Source organism: Peromyscus maniculatus, chromosome 10 (genome assembly GCF_049852395.1).
Source record: "Peromyscus maniculatus bairdii isolate BWxNUB_F1_BW_parent chromosome 10, HU_Pman_BW_mat_3.1, whole genome shotgun sequence".
NCBI classification, from domain to species: domain Eukaryota; kingdom Metazoa; phylum Chordata; class Mammalia; order Rodentia; family Cricetidae; genus Peromyscus; species Peromyscus maniculatus.
The window spans coordinates 32,403,710-32,425,329 of NC_134861.1; the positions used below are offsets into that span (position 1 = coordinate 32,403,710).

Sequence of the window (21,620 nt, forward strand, 5' to 3'; positions counted from 1 at the left end):
AGCAGGTCAGGGTGGCTCGTGCCTGTTGCCTTAGCACCTGAGACACTGAGGCGGAAGAATGACTGGGCTATATAACAAGACCCCATGTCAGGGGGGAAAAACAACAAAATTTTAAAAACACCACACGATAGACTCCTGAGGAATGACTTCTGTCCTCTACATGCACACATATGTATACACGTGTGTCTACACACATTGAACATTTACACATGTACACACACACAGACACAAAGAAAAAAATTGGCTTTTAGTTCAAAGAAATGTTAAAAAGCAGCCTTGTCTTGCTATAGTTTCACCTACGCTAGTTACCTATTTGTTTTATTACTTGCCAGGTATTTCTTTTCTCCAGAAACATTTCACCTTACTACAAGTCTCAGGTTTCTCAATCCACAGGACAGATATGATACTACTTACCTCATAGGGTGTCTGAAAGGGTAAATGTGTGTGTGTGTGTGTGTGTGCACCTGGCTTACACCCCAGCTCATGTCGGGAAGCACCCCACGCCTTTTTCTTAAAGGCACATTCAATGAAGCAGCAGCAGCTTGTGGTTTAACTTTGATACCACAGATGTAGAATGTGGTGGTAAGGGTGTAGCTTCCAATTCCAAGCCGGATGGCACTAGTCATGTTTCTCACAGTATCTCTGGTTTACCATGTGGCCAGTTTGAGTAGGATGCACCTTTTTTTTTTTTTTTGGTTTTTCGAGACAGGGTTTCTCTGTGTAGCTTTGCGCCTTTCCTGGAACTCACTTGGTAGCCCAGGCTGGCCTCGAACTCACAGAGATCCGCCTGGCTCTGCCTCCCGAGTGCTGGGATTAAAGGCGTGCGCCACCACCGCCCGGCTAAGTAGGATGCATCTTAAAGGGTGGGTAATTGAAGCAGCAGCTTGGCAGCAGCTGGTGGCTTTCTGACCCTGACCTAGAAGAGCTGACCTCCAGAGGAAAGGGCAGAAACCAGGTCTTATACTACCTACCACTCAATGAGTTCCACAGCCTGGCTGGGGGAGGGCGGGGATGGGGGGGGGGGAGACAGACAGAAAGACAGAAACAGGTAGAGACAGAGAGAACTGTAGGAAGTGCTGCTAGACAACTTCCAAATGGTGGCCACACCCAGCCACACCTAGGTCGTCTCAAGAAGATAAGTATCTCAGAAAGGAGTGTGTGGAGTCATGGTGTAAAGCTACTTGGGCTTTGTGAACAGCCAGGCGTGGATGCCAGCTCTACCACTACCACGTGACAGTGGGCAAGTTACTTCATTCCTCACACATAAACAGAAAATTTCTGTTCCTATCTCTAGAATTCTTCAGAGTCAAGGTCAAAGAAGAATGCATACAGCAAATCACAAGAACGCCAGGTGTGATGGCACTGGGCGGCTGAGGCAGGAGGACCATGAGTTCCCAACCACTGCAGGCAACAAAGCAATACCTGTCAACAAACCAACATAAACAAACTGAATGTGTCTGGTGCATAAAGCACTCGGCCAACGTTAGCTACTGCCAGCAGAACCCTGCCTTTTCCACCAGCAGGAACTTGAGCAATCGAGTAAACACAGAAACAGACTTGGCATTTGTCTTCCCCACATAAAAATTTCTTGTATTTAATTATGAATGTGTCTTTTTCAGAGGGTCCACACAAAATGAATGTAGCTGATTCTCACAGCAACCTAGGTAGATGTCCTCCACTCTGCAAGTGTATAAAGCCCACCTTCCCTATTGAATGAGTATCTACTCAAAATCTCAACAAAACTCCTATCTTGTTCTTGTTGGCGGGCTTCTTGAAGGTGGAAACTGTATCCCTGTGAGTCCAGCTGCTTAGTGGAGCTGTAGATAGAAGCCCTTCTATAAATAGAATATTAAACAGAGATTGAATTATGCAAAAAATCATCATTTTATAGCCAAATGAATGGAAACACATGAACTATGAACTAAAGGCTGAGGGGCCCCCAGCTGGATCAGGTCCTCTGAATAGGTGTGACAGTTGATTGGCTTGATCAGTTTGGGAGGCAACTAGGCAGTAGGACCAAGTCCCGTGCTCATTGCATGAGTTGGCTGTTTGAAACCTGGAGCTTATGCAGGGACACTTGGCTCAGTCTGGGAGAAAGGGACTGGACCTGCCTGGATTGAGTCTACCAGGTTGATCACAGTCCTGGGGGGGGGGGGGGGGGATTTGCCCTTGAGGAGGTGGGAATGGGGGGTGTGCTGGGGGTAAGGGGAGGGGGGAGAATAGGGGAACCCGTGGCTGATATGTAGAACTGAATGGTATTGTAAAATAAAATTTTAAAAAAAAAATCATCATTTTAATAACCAGGGCTCAGCCGGGCGGTGGTGGTGCACGCCTTTAATCCCAGCACTCGGGAGGCAGAGCCAGGCGGATCTCTGTGAGTTCGAGGCCAACCTGTGCTACCAAGTGAGCTCCAGGAAAGGCGCAATGCTACGCAAAGGAACCCTGTCTCGAAAAACAAAAAACAAAACAAACAAAAAAAATAGTAACCAGGGCTCCAAGAGTAGTTTTGTTTTCTTTTTAATGCAAAGAATCTAGACAAGTTACAATGCAAATTCCTACTAGAAGAGAAAAAAAACATTAGCTCACCAACTTCTGCATTACCAAAACACCTCTTTCTTACTTCCTCAGACCCTGAATAGACATCAGGGCTGCTCCTTATCATAAAGAAAGGAGCTGGATCAATGCCTTAATTTATGAGTTCACAAGAAAACAAGGGAAGAAAGGTCCTGTGACAGCAGAAAGTGGGTCCCCATGGGACTGGGGTGTGTATCTGTGTGTGTAAGGGCTAAATAAGGCTTACATTAGCTCCTTCAGCCTCTACTCCACCTGGGACTTAAGCAAAGAAGACCACAACTCTAGATTCCCATCCTCAATTTTACCCTATCTCCCCAAGAAAAGTTGAATTCACCACCTCAATATGCATGGTTCTGTGACTAAGAAGCCCCAGTCAAATAGGCCATACTCTGGTCCACTGATAAATGACTTTTAAAAATGGTTTCCTGTGTTTCAAATGAAAAATAACATACTTTTGAAATCATCTATTTGCAGAGGAAAACATATGACTATTAAAAAAAAAAAAAGGGTGAGAACTGGGAAACAAAGAACTAGAGAATAGTTCAGGACAAAATTCTTTTAATTTTGTGCATAAGGTAAGTGTGCACATTAATGTGTTATTTACATTTCTGAGGCCCTGCCTGTTTGATCAGAGTGAGTCACCTGCCTGGCTTCCACACAAGCATCACTCATGCCGCAGGCCCTGGAGCAAAGGCACATCGCGCGGTGTAAAAAGCTGGGTTTGCTTTACAGGAACGTAACACAGATGTGAACGCTGCCACACCCGGAAATAGATCCAGTGTCACAGGATACACTGTTGAACACTTGTTGCCATGAAGCTAGATTATAAACGTTTTTATATAACTTTATTTTAGGTGCACTGGTGTGAGGGTGTCGGATCCCCAGAAGTCACAAACAGTTGTCAGCTGCCACGTGAGTACTTGGAACTGAACCTGGCTGAGTGTTCTTCACTGCTGAGCCATCTCTCCTGCCCCTATATTATAAATTTTTTAACCATTATACTCAACAAAAGGAAAGAGTCCATGGGAGATACCTAATGCCTAACTCTAGCCAATCATTTCTACCTATCCAAATTTCTGTATTTGTATTTAGGGGCTTTCTACACAGCAACATTAAGAAAATTCCACAGCACATTGCAGTTCTGAAGAATACATTTACAGGCAATACCTAAACAGAGCTTTAAGGGCAGAGATTCACTAGGATCATATTAGCTTTTGTTTAATTGAAAAAGCAAATAAGCTTAACCCAGACCTTCCTAAGGTTATAATTTGATTACATCACAGACAAAATCATTATACTAAATGATTCATTCTTCCATTCAACAATTTTGGAAGTAGTTGTTGGTGCCACCTGTCTTCTTAGGGGAGGTGAGTCCACCAGGAGGAAAAGAAGATTACTTTAAAAAGAACTTCCTATGTATATTACTCCACATCTCATTGTGCTCACTAGTTTTGTGTTGACTTTACACAAGTTAGAGTAATTTGGGAAGAGAGAATCTCAATTGAGAAAATGTCCCCACCAGACTGGCCTTGTGGGAATTGCCACTCTTGATCTGGTGGCCCTGGTACTCTAAGAAAGCAGAACGAGCAAGCCAGTTAAGCAATGGCTTCTATTTCCATTCCTGCCTCTGGGTCTCTGCCCGGACTTCCTTGATGATGGATGCACTGTGATGTGGAACTGGAAGCGGAAATAAACCCTGTCCCTCCACCAAGATGCTTTTGGTCAGGAAGGGTGTTGTATCACAGCAATAGAAACTCTAAGACAGCTTCTTTATTCATGAAACATATGCCAAGGACAAGAAAGGAATATGGAGACGAAATAGCTTTTTAGTGCTCCTCACAGGAGTACAAGAGTGCTCCCCCCCCTTACTTTTCTCCAGGGAGTTCACATATCTTTACCTAAACAAAATAACCAATATCCCCAGAACTAAGGGAGAGTCCCTATATGTGGAAGGTTTATGCTCTGGCAGACCAGGGTGAAGTTACAATACATTCAATTTAATCTCTACAGGTACCCTGAGAGCTATTCTTTCAAGATGAGAAAAATGAGAATAAGTGAAGTCACTAATGAAGCAGGGATCGAATGCTGGCTTTAGTGAATCCACAATATGCTTGTACTTTCTAGCCTCCTCCTGCTTCTGAAGAGATAAAGTCCTGTGCAGTCATCCCCACCACAACACTAAGACCAGGTTCTGCCTTACCCTCCTTCCACGGCTCCCCTGGCTACCAGCACAGAGCGCACAGTGGGAACTCACCTGCACATCCATTCTTTGTAGATAATACAGAGCCTCTTCTCTACCATTCAAGACTAAATATAACTATCAGGATAAGTATCTACTCAATACATATCAGAGTACTATGTTCAAACACCAGAATTAAATCCATATCTCAGGTATTACACACAGTAGCTAATGACCTACAGTGACTCCCTGGAACTTACCAATACAATAGACTATGTATTAGAATAGATGCAAATAAAAATAAAGAAACCCCTTAAAGCAACAGTTCTCAACTTGTGGATCATGACCCCTCTGAAGGGGCTGAAGAACCCTTTCACAGGAGTCACGTATCAGATAGCCTACACATCAGATACTTAGTTATGATTAATAACAGTAGCAACAGCATAGTTATGAAGTAGCAAGAAAAATAATTTTATGGTTGGGGCTCACCACAACATGAGGACCAGTATTAAAGGGTCACGTCATTAGGAAGGTTGAGAACCACTGCCTTAAAGTTTCTCTTCCTTGAAAAAATAAAACTAATTTTAAAAATGGCAATGCGACATTTCTTTTAACAGACTGCTTGGTCTTCTACCATCTTGGCTGTGACAACAACTGTATGTTGATGCCTCCAAGATAACGTCCACCTTTGCAGAAGGATTTCAGGTTAAGTACACATAATGTTCTTGAAACTGGTTTTTCGTTTGAATGGAATCTAGCTACAAAATTCCACTGTAAATGACCTCAAATAAAGACAATTCTGTGCACTTTCCATGAGAGAAGAACAGAACCTTTAGACTGTTTATGGCTTCCTCACATACTTTATAAATTGTGTGCCTTAGTGCTCAAGTTCACATCCCACTTGAATCATTTCATATTAGAAAGGGACAATAAGGCCAGATCTTTCACAAGGCTTTTGTGAAACCAAATATAGACCAAGCTCTGCCTCCATGTTACTGTGACTACTGTAGCAGTGTTAGTGATTCAGTGTCTTGGAGGACCAACAGCATTAGTTTGGACACACAAGGGACCTCTAACAAAGGGGTTCTGAGAGCTGGGACTGGATGTCCCCTGGCTTTAGCAATAGCTGCTCCAAGTGCTTTCCATGAATTTGGGAGGAGTCACCATGGTGACCTTCAACCTACATCAAAAGTCAGCTGGCCCAATAGGCTTATTAGCCTCATGTTCATTCTAAATAAAAAAGAGCATGTTTCAGTTGAGTGCATTTCCAGGCAAGCTGAACACTCTTCTAACACACTGAAGGAAACCACACCCAGAAGGGGGTTGGGGGTAAATGGAGGTGGGTGGGGTTAGGGCTAGAAGTTGAGGCACTAGTTGCCAGGCTTCCTTGATCATTTAGCTAACACCTGAAATCATCAAGGCTGCTGTGGGTTACTGAGCATACTTACATTAAGGGTCATACAACCATCGGTTTCCGCACGGAAGCTCATCTGATTCTTACAGCAATCTCATTAATACAGTATGCATGTTATCCCTATCTTAGTTAAGGAAACATCCCAAGACTGGTAAATGAAGTTCTCAGGTTTACAACGGCAAGCTAAGAATATTTGCCAAGATTCACAGAAATAATCAAGTGAAAAGCTTAATGTGAAGTGAAATGTAAAAAAGACACTGAATTAATTTGATTATAATGTGTATGTGATATGAATACTATGGAAAGTTAAACTTTGCTGCACTGTCAAGTTTCATGTAACTATTCTTTCATTTTCATTTATTGAGAACCTGGTAATACTGATAATGTTGTATGTTAAACACGTTAGGAAACACAACTGAGCAGCTAGAATTTAACTCTGTCCTTTCATCACCTTCAATCCTGCTTTTGAAAAGCCATCAGCGGGCTGCCCGGATACTCAGCACCTGCACAAGCCTAGCCACTGCATTTCAATACCTTATACAGGGCAAGAGAGTAAGAGTGACCCACTCTGCAAGCTGTCCCAGGACCTCCACATGCATAGTATGGTACACACATCACACACACACACACACACACACACACACAAAACGAGGAGGGGAGTCACTTAAGTCACTTCCTAATGGCTGTTGCTTCTGCCTATGCCCTCCCACTATGGGTAACTTATCTCTTCCAGCCCTTTCTTTCTCCTAAAGGACAAAATCTCTGGTCAAAAAATAGAGGTGCTTTCTCTCCTACCTAAATTATTAGCAGCTGCTTTAGAATTTCAATTGTAGACTCAGAAAAAATAAGTACCTTTCAAATAAAATATATATATTTAATATATTTCAAATACACTAACAACAAAACTTGTAAGTACCACCAAGTAAGTTTGGTATGCATGAAAACTGTACACAGTCTAACCAACTGTAAGAATAGCAACATTAAATAAACACAAGATCACTGTATAAGGATAGGGTGTAAACAAGAATCACTGTTCAACACAAGGAGTATTTCTTATTAATTAAAAAAATAGTTCAGAGCGGTAGAGACAGTTTAACAGTTAAAAACACTTGTTGGAGGCTGGAGGGATGCTCACCAGTTAAGAGCACTCACTGACTGCTCTTCCAGAGGACCTGGGTTCAATTCTCAGGACCAATATGGTAGCTCACAACTGTCTGTAACTCCAAGATTTGACACCCTCACACAGACATACATTCAGGCAAAACATCAATGCACATAAAATGAAAATAAATAATTAAAAAAACAAAACAACCAAAAAAAAAAAAAACAAAACAAAACAAAAAAACCTTGCTGGTCTTGCAGAGGACCCAGGTTCAATCTCTAGCACCCACATGGTGGCTCACTACCACCTGTAACCCCAGTTCTAGGGACTCCCACAGACACACACATGTGGTACATATGCAAGCATGCAAGCATAACATTCATACACATATGATGAATCATTAAAAAGTAGTTTAACAGTATTTAAAAGGCTTAAGTCCATTTCATTGAACACCATATTAAAATTCTGGAAGAATTTAGACAATTCTGGCCAAGAATAATTTATTTATCTTCTACATTATGTGTATAAATGTTTTGCCTACATGTATGTATGTATACCAGATGCATGCCTGGTACCTGAGGAGTTCAGAAGAGGGTATCATATCCCCTGAAAGTGAAGTTAGATGGTTGTGAGTCACCATGTGGGTGCTAGGAACTGAACTCAGGTCCTGTGGAAGAGAAACGAGTACTCTTAATTACCGAATCACCTCTCCAGCCCCTAGAATAATTCTGTCTTCTTTACTGATACCAAGGGGTAAGTGAAAGGAAACTTTTTTTTAACCTCACCAATTTCTCTCACTTCAAGATTAAAAAGTTTAAAAATCCCAGCCAAACTTTGCTAAGACTTACAAAGCTAAGAGCTAGCCAATGATTTTCTTTTTTTTTTAAAAAAAATCCTTTAATTTGGCCCAATGTGGTCAAGCATGTCTTTAATCCCAACACTTAGGGGACATAGGCGAGCTGATCTCTATAAATTTGAGGCCAGCCTGACCTACAAAGTGAGTTCTGCCAAGCCAGCCACCACTACATAGTCAGGTCCTACCTCAAAATAAATAAATAAAAATAAAGTTTAAAAAAAATCTTTTAATCTCCTAAAGAAATATTAAACTTCATTATTATACATTTGGTCAGATCACTTTTATAATTAGTTAAACAATATAGCTAAACAAACAAACAAACAAAACTGCGTATATATAACATGAACTATATGTTAAAAAAAAAAAAACAAACAAACTCAAACCTCAGGGACACACCCTTTCCAGGACTGCATTACCCTAAATCCTTGAAGGAGTGAGGGGGAGGACCATTTCCAAGATTGCTTCTTAAGAAGTTTGAAACTGCATAAAAACCTCCTGAGGATTTTGTTAAGACAGGGTTCTGAGACAGAAGGTCTGGGGTGGGCCTGGGCTGCTGCATTTCTAGCAAATTGTAAATCATCTACAGTGTCCCACAGCAAGGTTCTCCAAGGTTCCAAGTGCCTTGTAGTCCAAACTCCAAAGAAGCTGCATAGTTTCTAGATTTGGCACCCCAACAAATGCCACTGATGACTGGCTGCCTGCCTCCTCTTATGATCGACTATTCAAACAAGGATTGTGTTCAGGAGTCAATAACTACCTTTAAATTTAAGACAAACAAAAACTCCATGGGATGAGGTGGCTCAACACCTCCTCCATCTGTCTCCGTCTCCTCTTTCTCACTCTGATTCTAGAGTGCAGATTTGTTGGTCAGCTCAGGCTGTGCCTTCACCACACATTTTCCAACCAGAAGACCAAAGCTCAGAGAAAAGCAGTGAATATGTGTTAATAATAAGAAACAAGAAAAGAAGAGCTGCGTTTTAGAGTCAGTTTTATCTTTTTTTTTTCCTAATTAGGATCCTTCTTGCTTTTATCTAAAGTACACCATACTGACCTACTATTAAGCTTTCAAGTGGCAAGTTTTGTGCACTCATTAAATAGTTTAGCACTGTCAATTTTTCAATTAAACTGATCTGGCGAAGATTAGAAACATGCATCTTTATAATGCCCTATCATTTGTTTTCACAACTTCTTATTTTTATTTTTTCATAGCTGGATCTCAGAGCCGATTATGAAGTTGTCATGGAGAAAGAAAAGCAGCAGAATCTGAGAACTGCTGGCTTTTTAAATCTATCAGGGTTGGCAGAGTATAATTCCAGCATGACAGACTTAAGGCTGCAAAGGCAAAGCTGTCATGATCCACATCATTTTCCAGCACAGAAAGGTAAACAACCCCTGCAGTCAGTACAACACTGGAATTTACAGTCCATTTATACATTTATAAATTCTCTCTCTCTCTCTCTCTCTCTCTCTCTCTCTCTCTCTCTCTCTCTGTCTGTCTGTCTGTCTGTCTCGGTTTTTCAGGACAGGATTTCTCTGTGTAGTTTAATTTTCTTTAAAGGTAAGTACAATAGTGGAAACAATGGCCAAACTTGGTACTTTTAATAGTACCTGCACATTTTTAGGGAAACTTAAAAGAGCGTGGCACTTGCTGCCACACCCCCCTGGTCAAGTAAACCCTGGAACCCTGGAAGCTACTTTGAGAGGGAACGAAGCCCAGATCTTCAGACATCAGGTCAGGGTTGTGGCCAGGTTTCACCTACTACCTTTTCAAGTTGCCGGGATTTTTGTTCTTGAGGATAAATCTAATAGGTTATTTATTAGGAACACAGAGTTAAAGCAGCGCCTATCTGAGCCATCCTCAGAGACTAGACATCTATTATCATGAGCTCACTCAGAGGAAGAAATGGGGTAACTGACCCCATATGGCAGAGGGAGTGATGTAAGCTCACAGTTGTCAAGTGGCTTCCTTAAATACAGCAGGCTGGAGCCCACTCCTGGTTAGCTAAAGGCCTTTTCCTTATTATACACTTTATTCTAAATACCCCCCGCCCCAAGTTTTCATTTCTTAGTAAGAATCAGATTGTTAAGCCTGTTCCTACATGGAAGAGACTCGGGTAATGTGCAGAGAGCACCTGGCAAGCTAGTTAAAAATACTTATTGTTGGGATGTTCCAGATTCACATAGCTTAGGACTTGAGAATTTATATTTCTAGCAAGTCCCAAGACATGTTGTTACTGTTGACTTAGGGTCCTCATCTGCTTCAATCTGTAAAACTCTTCAAACAAGGTAGTCCGTGACCTTAGCAGATATTCAGTGCTTCTCTATGTAATGGGCGAGAGCATAATGAGACCCAGCTTGGGTTTGGATTCCTAGATGTAAGAAACCAAGGAAAAATGTACTAAAGCTGCAACAGCAATGTACGAAAATCACAGCAGAGTGACCAAGTGCTGAGTTGACATTTTAGGAAGGAAACCAAGCAGGGGTTTTGACTTTCACTCTCTCTGGGAAAGCCTGGAGTGAGACTATCTGAACTAAACTTCTAGACAATGACCTGGCTCATGAGATGATCGCCAGTGGGAGAACTAAACCAAGGCTGAGCAGTGAAAAGTCAGCAGGGTTACAGAGTGCTGCTGGGTGGAGTATCAGGCACAGGAGGGGATGATGATCTGACATACATTCTAATGAAATCAAATCCGACGTTTCTGCAGAGCCAGCTCTAACTTCTTAGGTGTGCCTTTCAGGGAGGGACAGGACACGTCAGAAAGCCATGAAGAGACAAGAAGCACCTGAACTGAGAGCAGACCTTCCTGGACATGAGATGTGACAAGGGGCAGGCGTGTGAACAGTCTTCAGAACTTGCCCGCTTTCCACAGCACAGCAGCACAGAGACACCCTGCACCTTCCCTTTCTACACAGCTGACTCCAGGAGTCCTGCCAGCAGTCTTCCCAAACACTGTGTTTAGGGACTGAAGCTGTTCGGTGTTCCCTTGGCTATCTCAACTGAAATCTGAGCAGCTTTCTGCACACACTAACTGCCCATACTTAGCCTACACAGTGGCGGGTACTACAGGAGGGCTGTCAAATTTGGGAGTCAGAAAACCTGAATTCTGGAGAGACAGTCTCATACTGACTGATCTAAAGACAATTACTTGTGTCTTTATAAGAAGCAAGTGACTATCTGCCCCCACAGGACCACATGTACTGAGGAAATGTACGTTCATTTGAATTTACTAACTAGGAGCTCTCATGCTGAGGACTTTAAAAAAATCTGTTAAGCATGATGACATATTAAAGTTAAGTGCTATGACAATAATTACAATAAGCACATCACTCAAAAACAGGGTGGAGTCACAAATCTACTAGGATTAATTCTAAGAAACTGGTGAAAAAAAATCATCTGCTGTTGGAGACGGCCTGCTGTTTGGCAGAGGATCAGGGTTTGGGCTCCAGCACCCACATGGCTTTAACAACTGTGCAACTCTTGTTCCAGTGATCTAATATCCCCTCTGGCTTTCTACGTGCACTTACACACTTACATGAGAAACACACTCATACACATAGATAAAAATAGACACTTGGGTCTGGAGAGTTGGCTCAGAGGTCCAGAGCACTTGCTGGTTTATAGAGGGTTCAGTCCCTACCCCACATGGTGGCTCATAGCCATCTCCAAGTCCCGTTCCAGGGGATCCACCCTCTTCTGATGTCTGAGGACCTGAGGCACTATGCTGTATATACATACATGCAGGTAAAACATTCATACACAAAATAAATCTAAAAAAAAAATGTCATCAATTCTGCTCACATTATAATGTGAAAGAAATATTGACCATTGCTCTTGAAAACCTTAGGTGTAGACTATCTTCCCAACAAGCAGATCTAGACTTTCTTTCTCTAAGGTGTGGCACCCAGCACTCAGGAGACAGAGGCAGGTGGGTCTCTGAGTTAGAGGCCAGTCTGATCTAGACAGAGTTCCAGGATGGCTAGGGCTACACAAAGAAACCTTGTCTTAAAAAATACATATATACATACATACATACATGATCCTTATTATTCACGAGTATAAAATCATCACTATTCTTTCTCCAAGAGCTAAGAAATTAAAACAGCCAGGCATGGTGGTGGACACCTGCAATTCTAATTTGAAAAGTCAAAATCGAAGGATGAAAAATTTAAGGCCAGACTCTTTTACATGAGTTTGAGACCAGCTTGGATTATATAAATCCCTATCTCAAAAATCGGTCATTCAGTAGTAGAAAGGCAGGACAGTGAATGAAGGGTTGGTAAAATGACTCAGTAGGTAAAGGAGCTTGTTGAGCAAGACTGGTGAACGGAGGTCAACGCTCAGGACGCACATACAGATTGAAGGAGGTATGCTGCTAGAAGAGCTGTCCTCTAACCTTCATACACATCTGCACACACACATGTACACACACACACACACACACACACACACACACACACACGCTCTGGACGCACATACAGATTGAAGGAGGTATGCTGCTAGAAGAGCTGTCCTCTAACCTTCATACACATCTGCACACACACACACACACACACACACACACACACACACACACACACACACAACATAAGCAAATAAATTACTATTTTCGATTTAAAAGGCTGGAAAGACAACCCAATGGACTGGAGTTCAGTTCCCAGCTGAACTGGGTGGGTGACAACAATCTGTAATCTGACCTCCAAGAAATCTGATGCTCTCTTTTACACACACACACACACACACACACACACACACACACACACACACACACACACACTATTGAAAAGCAACTCTCAGCATGGAATGAGCATGGAAATGAACTCCCATGGTCTGAAATTCATTATTCTCCTTCTTCACACTAAGACACCTTCTAGGGAAAACCGCATCAAGCCAGAAGCTGTAGCAAGTGCTTGTCCAGAAAGGCGCTGGCTATGGAGTAAGGTGCAAAGAAAACAAAGACACTTTCATTTTGATGCTTTTCATCTAGATCAGTGCTCTGGTGTGAAAGGCAAGTGAGCAGGAAGAGACCAGGCCAGAGACAGGGACGCCTGTCACAAGTCTGGCTGCTAACTTTGAAGGAGTCAAAAGAAAGGCCACAGGATAAGGCCATTTACAGGAGTCCCTAATGCCAAGCTTAAGAGTCTGCAATTTTTCTCATACAGTAAGCACCAGAAAACACAGTGGGAGAGGTACAAGGAAGAAGCTGGCAGATGAGAAACTAGAGGAAGGTATCATGAACTTCTATTAACTAGTTTTCTAAGCATGAGGCTGATTTCAGTTGTGTCAACTTTCCTCCCTTATCTAGAAAAGAAAACAACAGCTAAATGAATCCATTGTGTCAGACACCAATTGACCTGAAGAAAGTGATCATTTAATTCGGCAGGTGGAAAAATGAAAGAAAACTGTACTGATGGTTAAGGTTAGAGTTCAGAAGTTCCGAGACCCTGACCTCTCTTATGCCATGAACCTAGGTGTCATAAAAAACAAGTGAACGCCAGGCGGTGGTGGCGCACGCCTTTAATCCCAGCACTCGGGAGGCAGAGCCAGGTGGATCTCTGTGAGTTCGAGGCCAGCCTGAGCTACCAAGTGAGTCCCAGGAAAGGTGCAAGGCTACACAGAGAAACCCTGTCTTGAAAAACCAAAAAAAAAAAAAAAAAAAAAAAACAAGTGAACAAGCACAACAAAACCAGTACCTCTCAGTCATTCCTTAAACAATTAGATGTTTCCCCCGCCGCACTTATTCACTGGCCCATAAATCTCTACACACTATGTTATCTAAATAGACCAGATCCCTCTTAATATCAGACCGCTGCTAGCACAATCAACCACATCCAGCAAAATATATAGTAACATACTTACACAAAATGAAAGCATTTCCCAGCCACAGATGCTAAATATATAAATTCTATACAGAGCATAAAAAAAAATCATACACTGGGTGACAAGAATTAAGAAAGATCATACCCAGGAGTACAAAGGCAGACTCCTCAGCAAGCACAAAATTATGTCAGCACATAGAATCTATGTTATCAAAAATAACGTCAACAAGAACTACAAATATTAGAACACCACACTAGAGCTAATAGCAGGGAAAGGTTTAAACCACAACCTGTTTTATTTCTTACTAGGACACTGTTTAACGTTAGTGATCCTAATGTGACCCACCCTATTGGAAAGTTAATTCACCCTTTCTCAGTTCCTCAACACAGGTGGTTTTCTGTTATAGAAATACCAACACCAAACTTACACAACTCAAAACCACAGTATTTAAAAATAAGGTTATCTGGAGCTAAAGCAGGGGACAAAGGTCATTTCTGAAATGTCTATGTATTTACCACCCAACTTAATGCCCACCATTTCTTATGAGATTTCCTTGAGGAAAAATAACATGAACTAAAATATCCAGGACGTTTGTGTGATTTTTTTTTAAATGTTTCCTTGTCCAGAGGACAGTTAAGACATTTCCTGTGTGTAAGCTCCACCCTGCTCAGTGAGCAGTTTACAACCACACTTAACCCTTTTAGAATAACAGCCTTTTGTTATGGGTGGGTCTGGGAGTGCATTCCACACACTATCTTTTTTATATTTTCTACTGTTTGATTCCCCCCCACCCCCCAAACTACACAGCATGGACAGGCTAAAGACTAACAATGAGTTTTCTGGTTGAATCCCACAGGTGTTTCTTCTTGGCCCAGGCCAAAGGAAAAGGGAGCATTCTGAGCTCCTGATTCTACAGCTGTAGAACTCCTAAAAAACCTAGAAAATCAACGTGATTTCTATTTCACTACTTACAAGCTCCCTCACCTAAGTTTTCAAAAGAAGAAAAAAATCCATCTTCAAAGATTCAAGGAGATGCAACCAAAGACTTAGTTGGTTCCCTAGCAATAATGACCTACCTCTTGGCTGCTGAAAGAATACGGCCGCACCTAGCGAATGTTTAAAATCACATCCTGTTCTGCCTCATTTTAAAAAAAGTCAATGCTGTCAACTACTTCACAAGACAAGCAAACCAATGAATGAAATGCATCACCCCTTCCTAATGAAAACACACTAGGACAAAGCTGTTTCCTTTCTTACGTCCTGGAAGGAACCATTTAGGCCACAGGGTTAAAATAAGAAACACAGTCTTCGGAATAGTCTTTATAATACTAGAGCTATTCCTGTCTATTACCTGACTCTACAGGCTTCCCAGTACAAGCTCTGTTTTCAGCTACGAACCTTTTTTTTCTTCCTCACATATAGGCTGAGTCGCTGACCATGGCCTGCTGGCTGGTCAGAGACGGCCCAGGCTACAGACAGAAACACAGCACACTACTGCACTGCCAGGATCTGGTTCTCCATAAAAACGTGTGCAGTAAAATACTGGATGTATTCAATCTTTTGAGCCTGGCACAGACTCCAGAAAGTGCCTGTAATTGATCCAAGTAATCCAACCCACAGCCCTGGAATGACAATAAGTGGCTTTTATTATAAATTACATGGCCCACCAAACTGATGGGAAAGCTCTCCCCCAACACAATACATCAAAAGTTAAAATTCGGCTTCGGAACTAAAACTGTAATTTACCAAAGATTATGAACAAAAAGACCACTCCCCCCCCCCTTTGCTATTGTTCTACTGCACTGGGTCCGGAGCAGTGCACTTTACACCTTCAAGTGCGCCCAGAGGTAAGAGGCTGGGAGTTGGAAGTTAAAGAGGCGGTCTGGAACCAAACACATACTAATGGATCCATTAACATTAAACTCCTAAAATCCGAAGAGTGTGTGTATACAACTGGAAGTGAGATACCTCACAACTAGAGCTTAGAACCAAAAGGTATTGGAGAGGAAAAACTCCAAATGGTGGCTGTGCTGGAGTCTGGAGTAGTGTAAGCAAGTGCCTCCTTCAACGCCTCAGTGAGGCTCTCACAGCCAACCTGAGGCCGTGTGGCGGCTATCTTCACTGGGGTCACAACCATATGGCAGAAATAAAGCTTCAGAAAGCACCAAGGATACTTTCGGAGCACCCCCAGGCAGGCCTGGCCTTTGGCAGGGGACTTACCTTGGAGTTGTTTGAATCTCCCTTCCAGTTGGTTGTAGTTATAAGGCACCTGCCCGGTGTAGGCCGGCGATAGTGGCCCAGAGATGCTGGACGTCCTCTGCAATTCCATTATGCCAAACCTAACGTCCAGGCCGGCTGCACGGTAGGAATCCGCTCCGGCCCCCTCCTACCCCCATCCAACGCCCAGCAGCTTCCGCGGCTCCGCTCCCGCCCAGGAGAAAGGGCTGGACCTCAAGCCAGCCGCATTCCGGTCGGTCGTCGGTCGGAAATGGGTGCAGCGTGATCTGATAGAAAGTTGGCTGGAGAGTCCACCTTAGCCCGGTCGAGTTACCACCCCGGCATCTAATCCCCTGTGGATTTCCTTCCTTGTGTGGCCCTTGCCTGGAAGCTAGAAATAAATTACCCAAGAGGGAGAGGGAGGAGGAAGAAGAGAAGGAGGGAAAGAAGGAAGGAGGCACGATCCTACTGGAAAAAAAATTTAAATATGGCCAACCCTAAGCACGCTGCGCTTCTGCTCACACAGCAGCGCACACCTCCCGCCCGCCTGCCCGCCCGCTGCCGGTTTGTAATTTAATCGGGAGCTGCGGTGAGCTGCGCGGTGATGTCACCTGATTAGCATAACAGCACCGAGGAGGAAACGCAGGCCGAATCACGCGGAGGGGCGCACGCAGGCCGACCCTGCAGACCCCGACCCGTGCGGCCAGGCCCCACTAAGCTGCTGGAATTACTACGTTTGTTGAGTGGCCCCGCCTAACGGAAAAGTCTCCGATTACTATCACTTGAAAAGGGGTGCAGGGCCCAGAGGCGGGTCAGAGCCCCGCAGCCCCAGCCGCGGTGCACCTGGGCGCAGGCAGCCACCGCGCGGGCGCCAACCGCGAGGGCGGCCCAGCCCGGCGCCACCGTAAGTAAAACAAAGTCAGTCTGGGCACCCTGCAGGGTACAGCCCGCAGAAATGAGAACTAGGCCCGCTGGAGAATCTCGGCAGACTAGCTGCCATTACTGCATTACATTTCTGAGGTGATGAGCCCTGTTAGTAACTTCGTGCAAGGAAGATTTATCCGAGCACCGCGGTGCAAAGCATTGTGGGAGGAAGGTACACAGGTAAACACCACTCAGAATCTGATTCTGAGAACCTTCAAGTTCCTGGGAAAGAGAATAGCAATCACCTTTAAATCTTACTTTGATTTGTTTACCGACACCTCTAAACTTTTGGTTGCTTCTTTCGCCCACGTCTACCAAAAGGAAAGCCTATGTAGAAAATAACGTGATCAAAATGCATCCATGGTTAATAATTAATTGGCTTTAGTCCTATCCTCTTCCACTTTCCCCCTCACAATAACTGGCAGATAAATGATAAACTTGTCATTTCCAGCTTGAAACCCTGTAGCAATCACTATACAAGGTAACTTCAGTGCAATTAATGCTCGGGTTTGTGGAAGGTAGATCACAAGTTAAACCAACCTGGTCTGCACATAAATTCCAGACCAGCTAGCACTACACTGCAAGGTCCTAATTCATTTCTTCCTAAAGGACACCAGTGTGACTTTAGTTCACAGAATGCTGCATCCTGACCAGGGATAGAGATAATGGCAAAGCCTGCTGACTACCTACTTGTGAACAGTCTCAACTTTTAGCCACAGAACTGTGTTTTTAATATATCTACACTGTCAATTTTTGGCTCCCAAGGCAGGTCTAACCAAAAGACATTTTTACATTCAAGATGTAGAAGATAGTCTAAAGCCCTATTTCTGCTGATGGTAACTGAAGCTAGACAAGACAGCAAAACCTATGTCTTAGAAGACACTCTTGGTCTAGGATTCTCAAAACCTAACTGTGGAGACAGCCAAGCTTCCTCATTGCTCTATGGTCTTATAAGAAACCCTGAACTCTCAACCTCAGCTGTTAATACTGAGAAATAATACTTATCTCTACAACGCCACCAAAGCTGGATACTCTTCAAAATATGGCATATTTTTCAAAGCTCACTTCTCCACGCAATCTCACTCCCATCACATCAAGACTACAAAGTATAACGGGGATTTACTTCAAGGGGGATCTCTTAACAGACTCACTTCACTGTTAAATGTGCCAACGATATAATGAGTCACTCTGACTGTCCAGCTATAGCACAGAAAACAAGATTACAACGTGATCTGGCAGCTGATAACTTTTTTTTTTTTTTTTTAATTTTAAGCCACTTAATGAAGAAGTTGTGAGTCAACACTCAGCTATCATCCTTTCAAGCTCTCTGGTATGGGGAAGTACATTAAATGAACTTTCTAATTAGCCAGGTTACATGCAGTGTAATGGAAAGGCCACACTCAGTCCTAAAGAGCTGAGCTAAACTACACAGAGTGAATATATCCAAGTACCAGAAAGAAAGGTTTTGAGGTTGAAGAAGGGTTTAGTAACCCCACAGGAACATCCATTTGGTGGGTTGGGGCCAAGTGAAAACAGGACACCACTCTATAGGCCCACCTGACCACCTCTAACCCAGTAGCTGAGGGAAAGTAGAGGACAGCCAGAGACATTATTCCTCCACTATCAGGTGAGCTGCATTTATAGCATTCAGTGTGTGCTAGGCCCACACTACTTTTGTTTTTAGAGGATTCAAAGATAACTGGGAGAGTTGCTAGACAAGTAGTGTGGGACAAATTACTGGCAAATAGTCAATACTAAAGAATACATGAAGAGTTCAGAGAAGAAGGAAGCCACACCTAGTTAGGAAGGGTCAGGAAGAACCCCAGGATACACTGGCATCTGGACTTGTCCCTGGAACACAGGTAGGTAGCCAGTATCCTGGAGAAAAGATGAAGCATCCTTATGTAACTGCCAGAGGATTAGGACAGGCAATGTGACTGGCCATTTGGAGCACAAAAGAACTTTGGGAGAGAAGCATGAAAACAAGCTAGAATCAAGCATGGGCCTGAAGAATTTTAAGCCAGAGGAGAACAGGGTCTGCCCTGGGCTCCAGCAGTGATTAACTTGGCAGATAAGAGAGACTGGAGGCAACAAGACTTTGGATGATTACTGCAACCATCCAGGTCAAAGGACCTATTAGGGTGTGGCAATAGGATTAAAAGGAATGGACTGATGCAAGCGTTCACCTGCAGAACTCGTGTCAACCAATCGAATGTGGGAAGTTCAAAGGATAATCAAGAACAATCGTCATTAGAGCTGGCGGGGGTGGGGGTATTAAAAAGAAGGAATGATGAACATTTCCTTCTGGCAGGCCAACTGAGTCACCTACAACACCACCAGGTGACATGTCCACAGTGGTCAGGGATGGAGGAGGAGAGGTCAAAGCTGAAGATACACTCTGGAGCACAGAGGGAACAGTTGGTTTAGTAGGGTTACATCCAGCAAGGGAGGAATAAAGTAAGTAGCTAAGTAGGGACCTGGGGAAGATACAGCCTTGGGAAGAAGAAGAAAAGAAAACAGTGGATGACTGTAGCTATAGCTCAGTGGTACTAGAATCCACCCCCAACACAGCCAAAACTACAAAGAAAACCACAATAAAGGGAGACACCCAAGAAAAAAAGGAGAGGAACAGCATCATATACTGCCAAAGGGAATGGGAAATAAGACAGACAGTAAGCCACAGGTGGATTAGGCCAATGGGTCAGAACCAGCAAAAGCCTGGTTACCTGAAGGAATAAAGAGGCAATACAGACTTGTAAATGACATCAGAGAGCCAGGCAAAGAGACCCTGAGCAGGACCCAGGCAAGCTTGATGTCTGCAAGAGTTTTAGGTAGCCCTGAGTCAGCAGCACAAGTAGGAAGAGGAAGTGGAGAAAATGGCTCAAGGGTGGAGCCATCAGCTGTAGCCAAAAGGTGGCACTCGTTTGGTGAGGGAAGGATGGTGTTCTAAGAGGAAAAGAAATTACAGAAACTTTGTCTTACCTGAATGAAGTAAAAGACCCAGGGTCTAGCCCCCAGGTTTGTTTACAGTGATCTCAGAAGAAGAAGCTCCAAGACCCTAACTAATGTAGGAAAACGTGGCATGTCCATGGGAACATTAGAGGAGGGAGTTTCAGAATGTTTTACCCATCTTTCTGTAGTAATAGATTGTGCAATTTTAGTTCATCTCATTTTTTTCTCAACTAAACAGTGTCACTGCTCACCCAGGTCAGGGGGGCAACTCTGACAAATGGTTGTGCCTGTCTTCTAACTGCAGCCAGATTCTATGCAGCTATGACTGGCATGGCAGCTACAGGAACAAAACAACTCAAGCCCCACATAGGCTGCATCTGTGATAAAAGGTGATCTGTAGACAGAAGCAATTAGAAGCAACAGGGCATGGTAGAAGGGCATTTAGTGCATATGCTCATCCTAACACCCAAGTGCCACCAACATACTTCATAATTTTGTGCATTGGCTTCTAACTTTCTTGGGGCCTTATAGTCCTTATCCATAAACCAAACAGGTTGGAATCTATAGTCATAAAAATTTCTGTATCCTAAAAGTGTTCATCTGTGACATGAGTGCTCAGGTTTGCGTTTCAGTTGTTTTAACTTTAGTCTCAATTACCAGTCTTCATATACAATGAATGTTCCTTGTGATGGCTGAAATGAGAACAACCTCCACAGGCTCATAGATTTGAATGCTTGGTCCCCAGTTGGTAGAACTGTTTGGGAAAGATTGTGGAGTGTGGCCTTGTTGGAGGGAGTATGACACTGGAGGTTGGCTTTGAGGTTTCAAAAGCCCAAGCCATTCCAGTCAGACCTCTCTCTGCCTTGTCCTTGTAGATCAGATGTGAGCTCTCAGTTACTGCTCCAGCACCCTGCCTGCCTACTGCCATGCTCCCACCTCCAAGGATGGAACAGACTCACCCTTTAGAACTGTAAGCTCCAAAAAAAAAAACCAAAAAACAAAAAAACTCTTTCTTCTCTAAGTTTCCTTGGTCACAGTGTCCCTTAACAGCAATAAAAAAGTAGCTAACACAGTCATTAAGCTACCATCAACTTTGTAGCTTATAAAATGTTTCCATGGGCTGGGTGTGTGATGCTGACCTTTAATCCAGCACTTAGGAAACAGAGGTGGATTTCTTTGAGTCTGAGACCACCCCAGTCTACACAGAAATCCAGGCTAGACAAAGTGACATAGTGAGACCCTATCTCAAAAACAGGAAAAAAAAAAGTTTCATGTAAATTTTCTCAAGTGACTAACCCTTGGGTGTTGTCTCCAGTTTACATTCAACACATGTGCTTTCCTTACCCAAGGCTGTCTAGCTGGTGAGTAGCAGAGCCGAATGGTCCAGCCTCAAGCTAACCAAGTCCAGTATACTCTCCAGAGCTTTGTTTCTTCACTATTCTTAGAGTCTATCTCATCTACTAAGCAGTGGTTTCTAAGCTTTTTAGAAAACCTGGAAGGCTATATCAGGGTAAGCCTAAAATCCATGCACCTCCATACACAAACCTCTACAACATCTATGTTAAGTCAGAACTTACTTAC

The 21,620-nt window shown here is 43.2% G+C and overlaps 1 protein-coding gene across 4 annotated transcripts in view; it reads right to left on the reverse strand.

Moving 5' to 3' along the window:
• The window catches only part of Sptbn1 (spectrin beta, non-erythrocytic 1), a 174,996-nt gene that overhangs the window by 86,817 nt on the left and 66,559 nt on the right, over nucleotides 1-21,620 (reverse strand). Inside the window, exon 1 of one of the 4 annotated variants that reach the window (XM_006993195.4) lies at nucleotides 16,167-16,783. The exons of the other annotated variants lie outside the window; for them this stretch is intronic. Within the exon in view, the coding sequence (XP_006993257.1) occupies nucleotides 16,167-16,275 (109 nt within the window). The 5' untranslated portion in view covers nucleotides 16,276-16,783. Of the gene's footprint in view, nucleotides 1-16,166; nucleotides 16,784-21,620 lie in introns of those variants that run through there. 4 annotated transcript variants of the gene reach the window in all.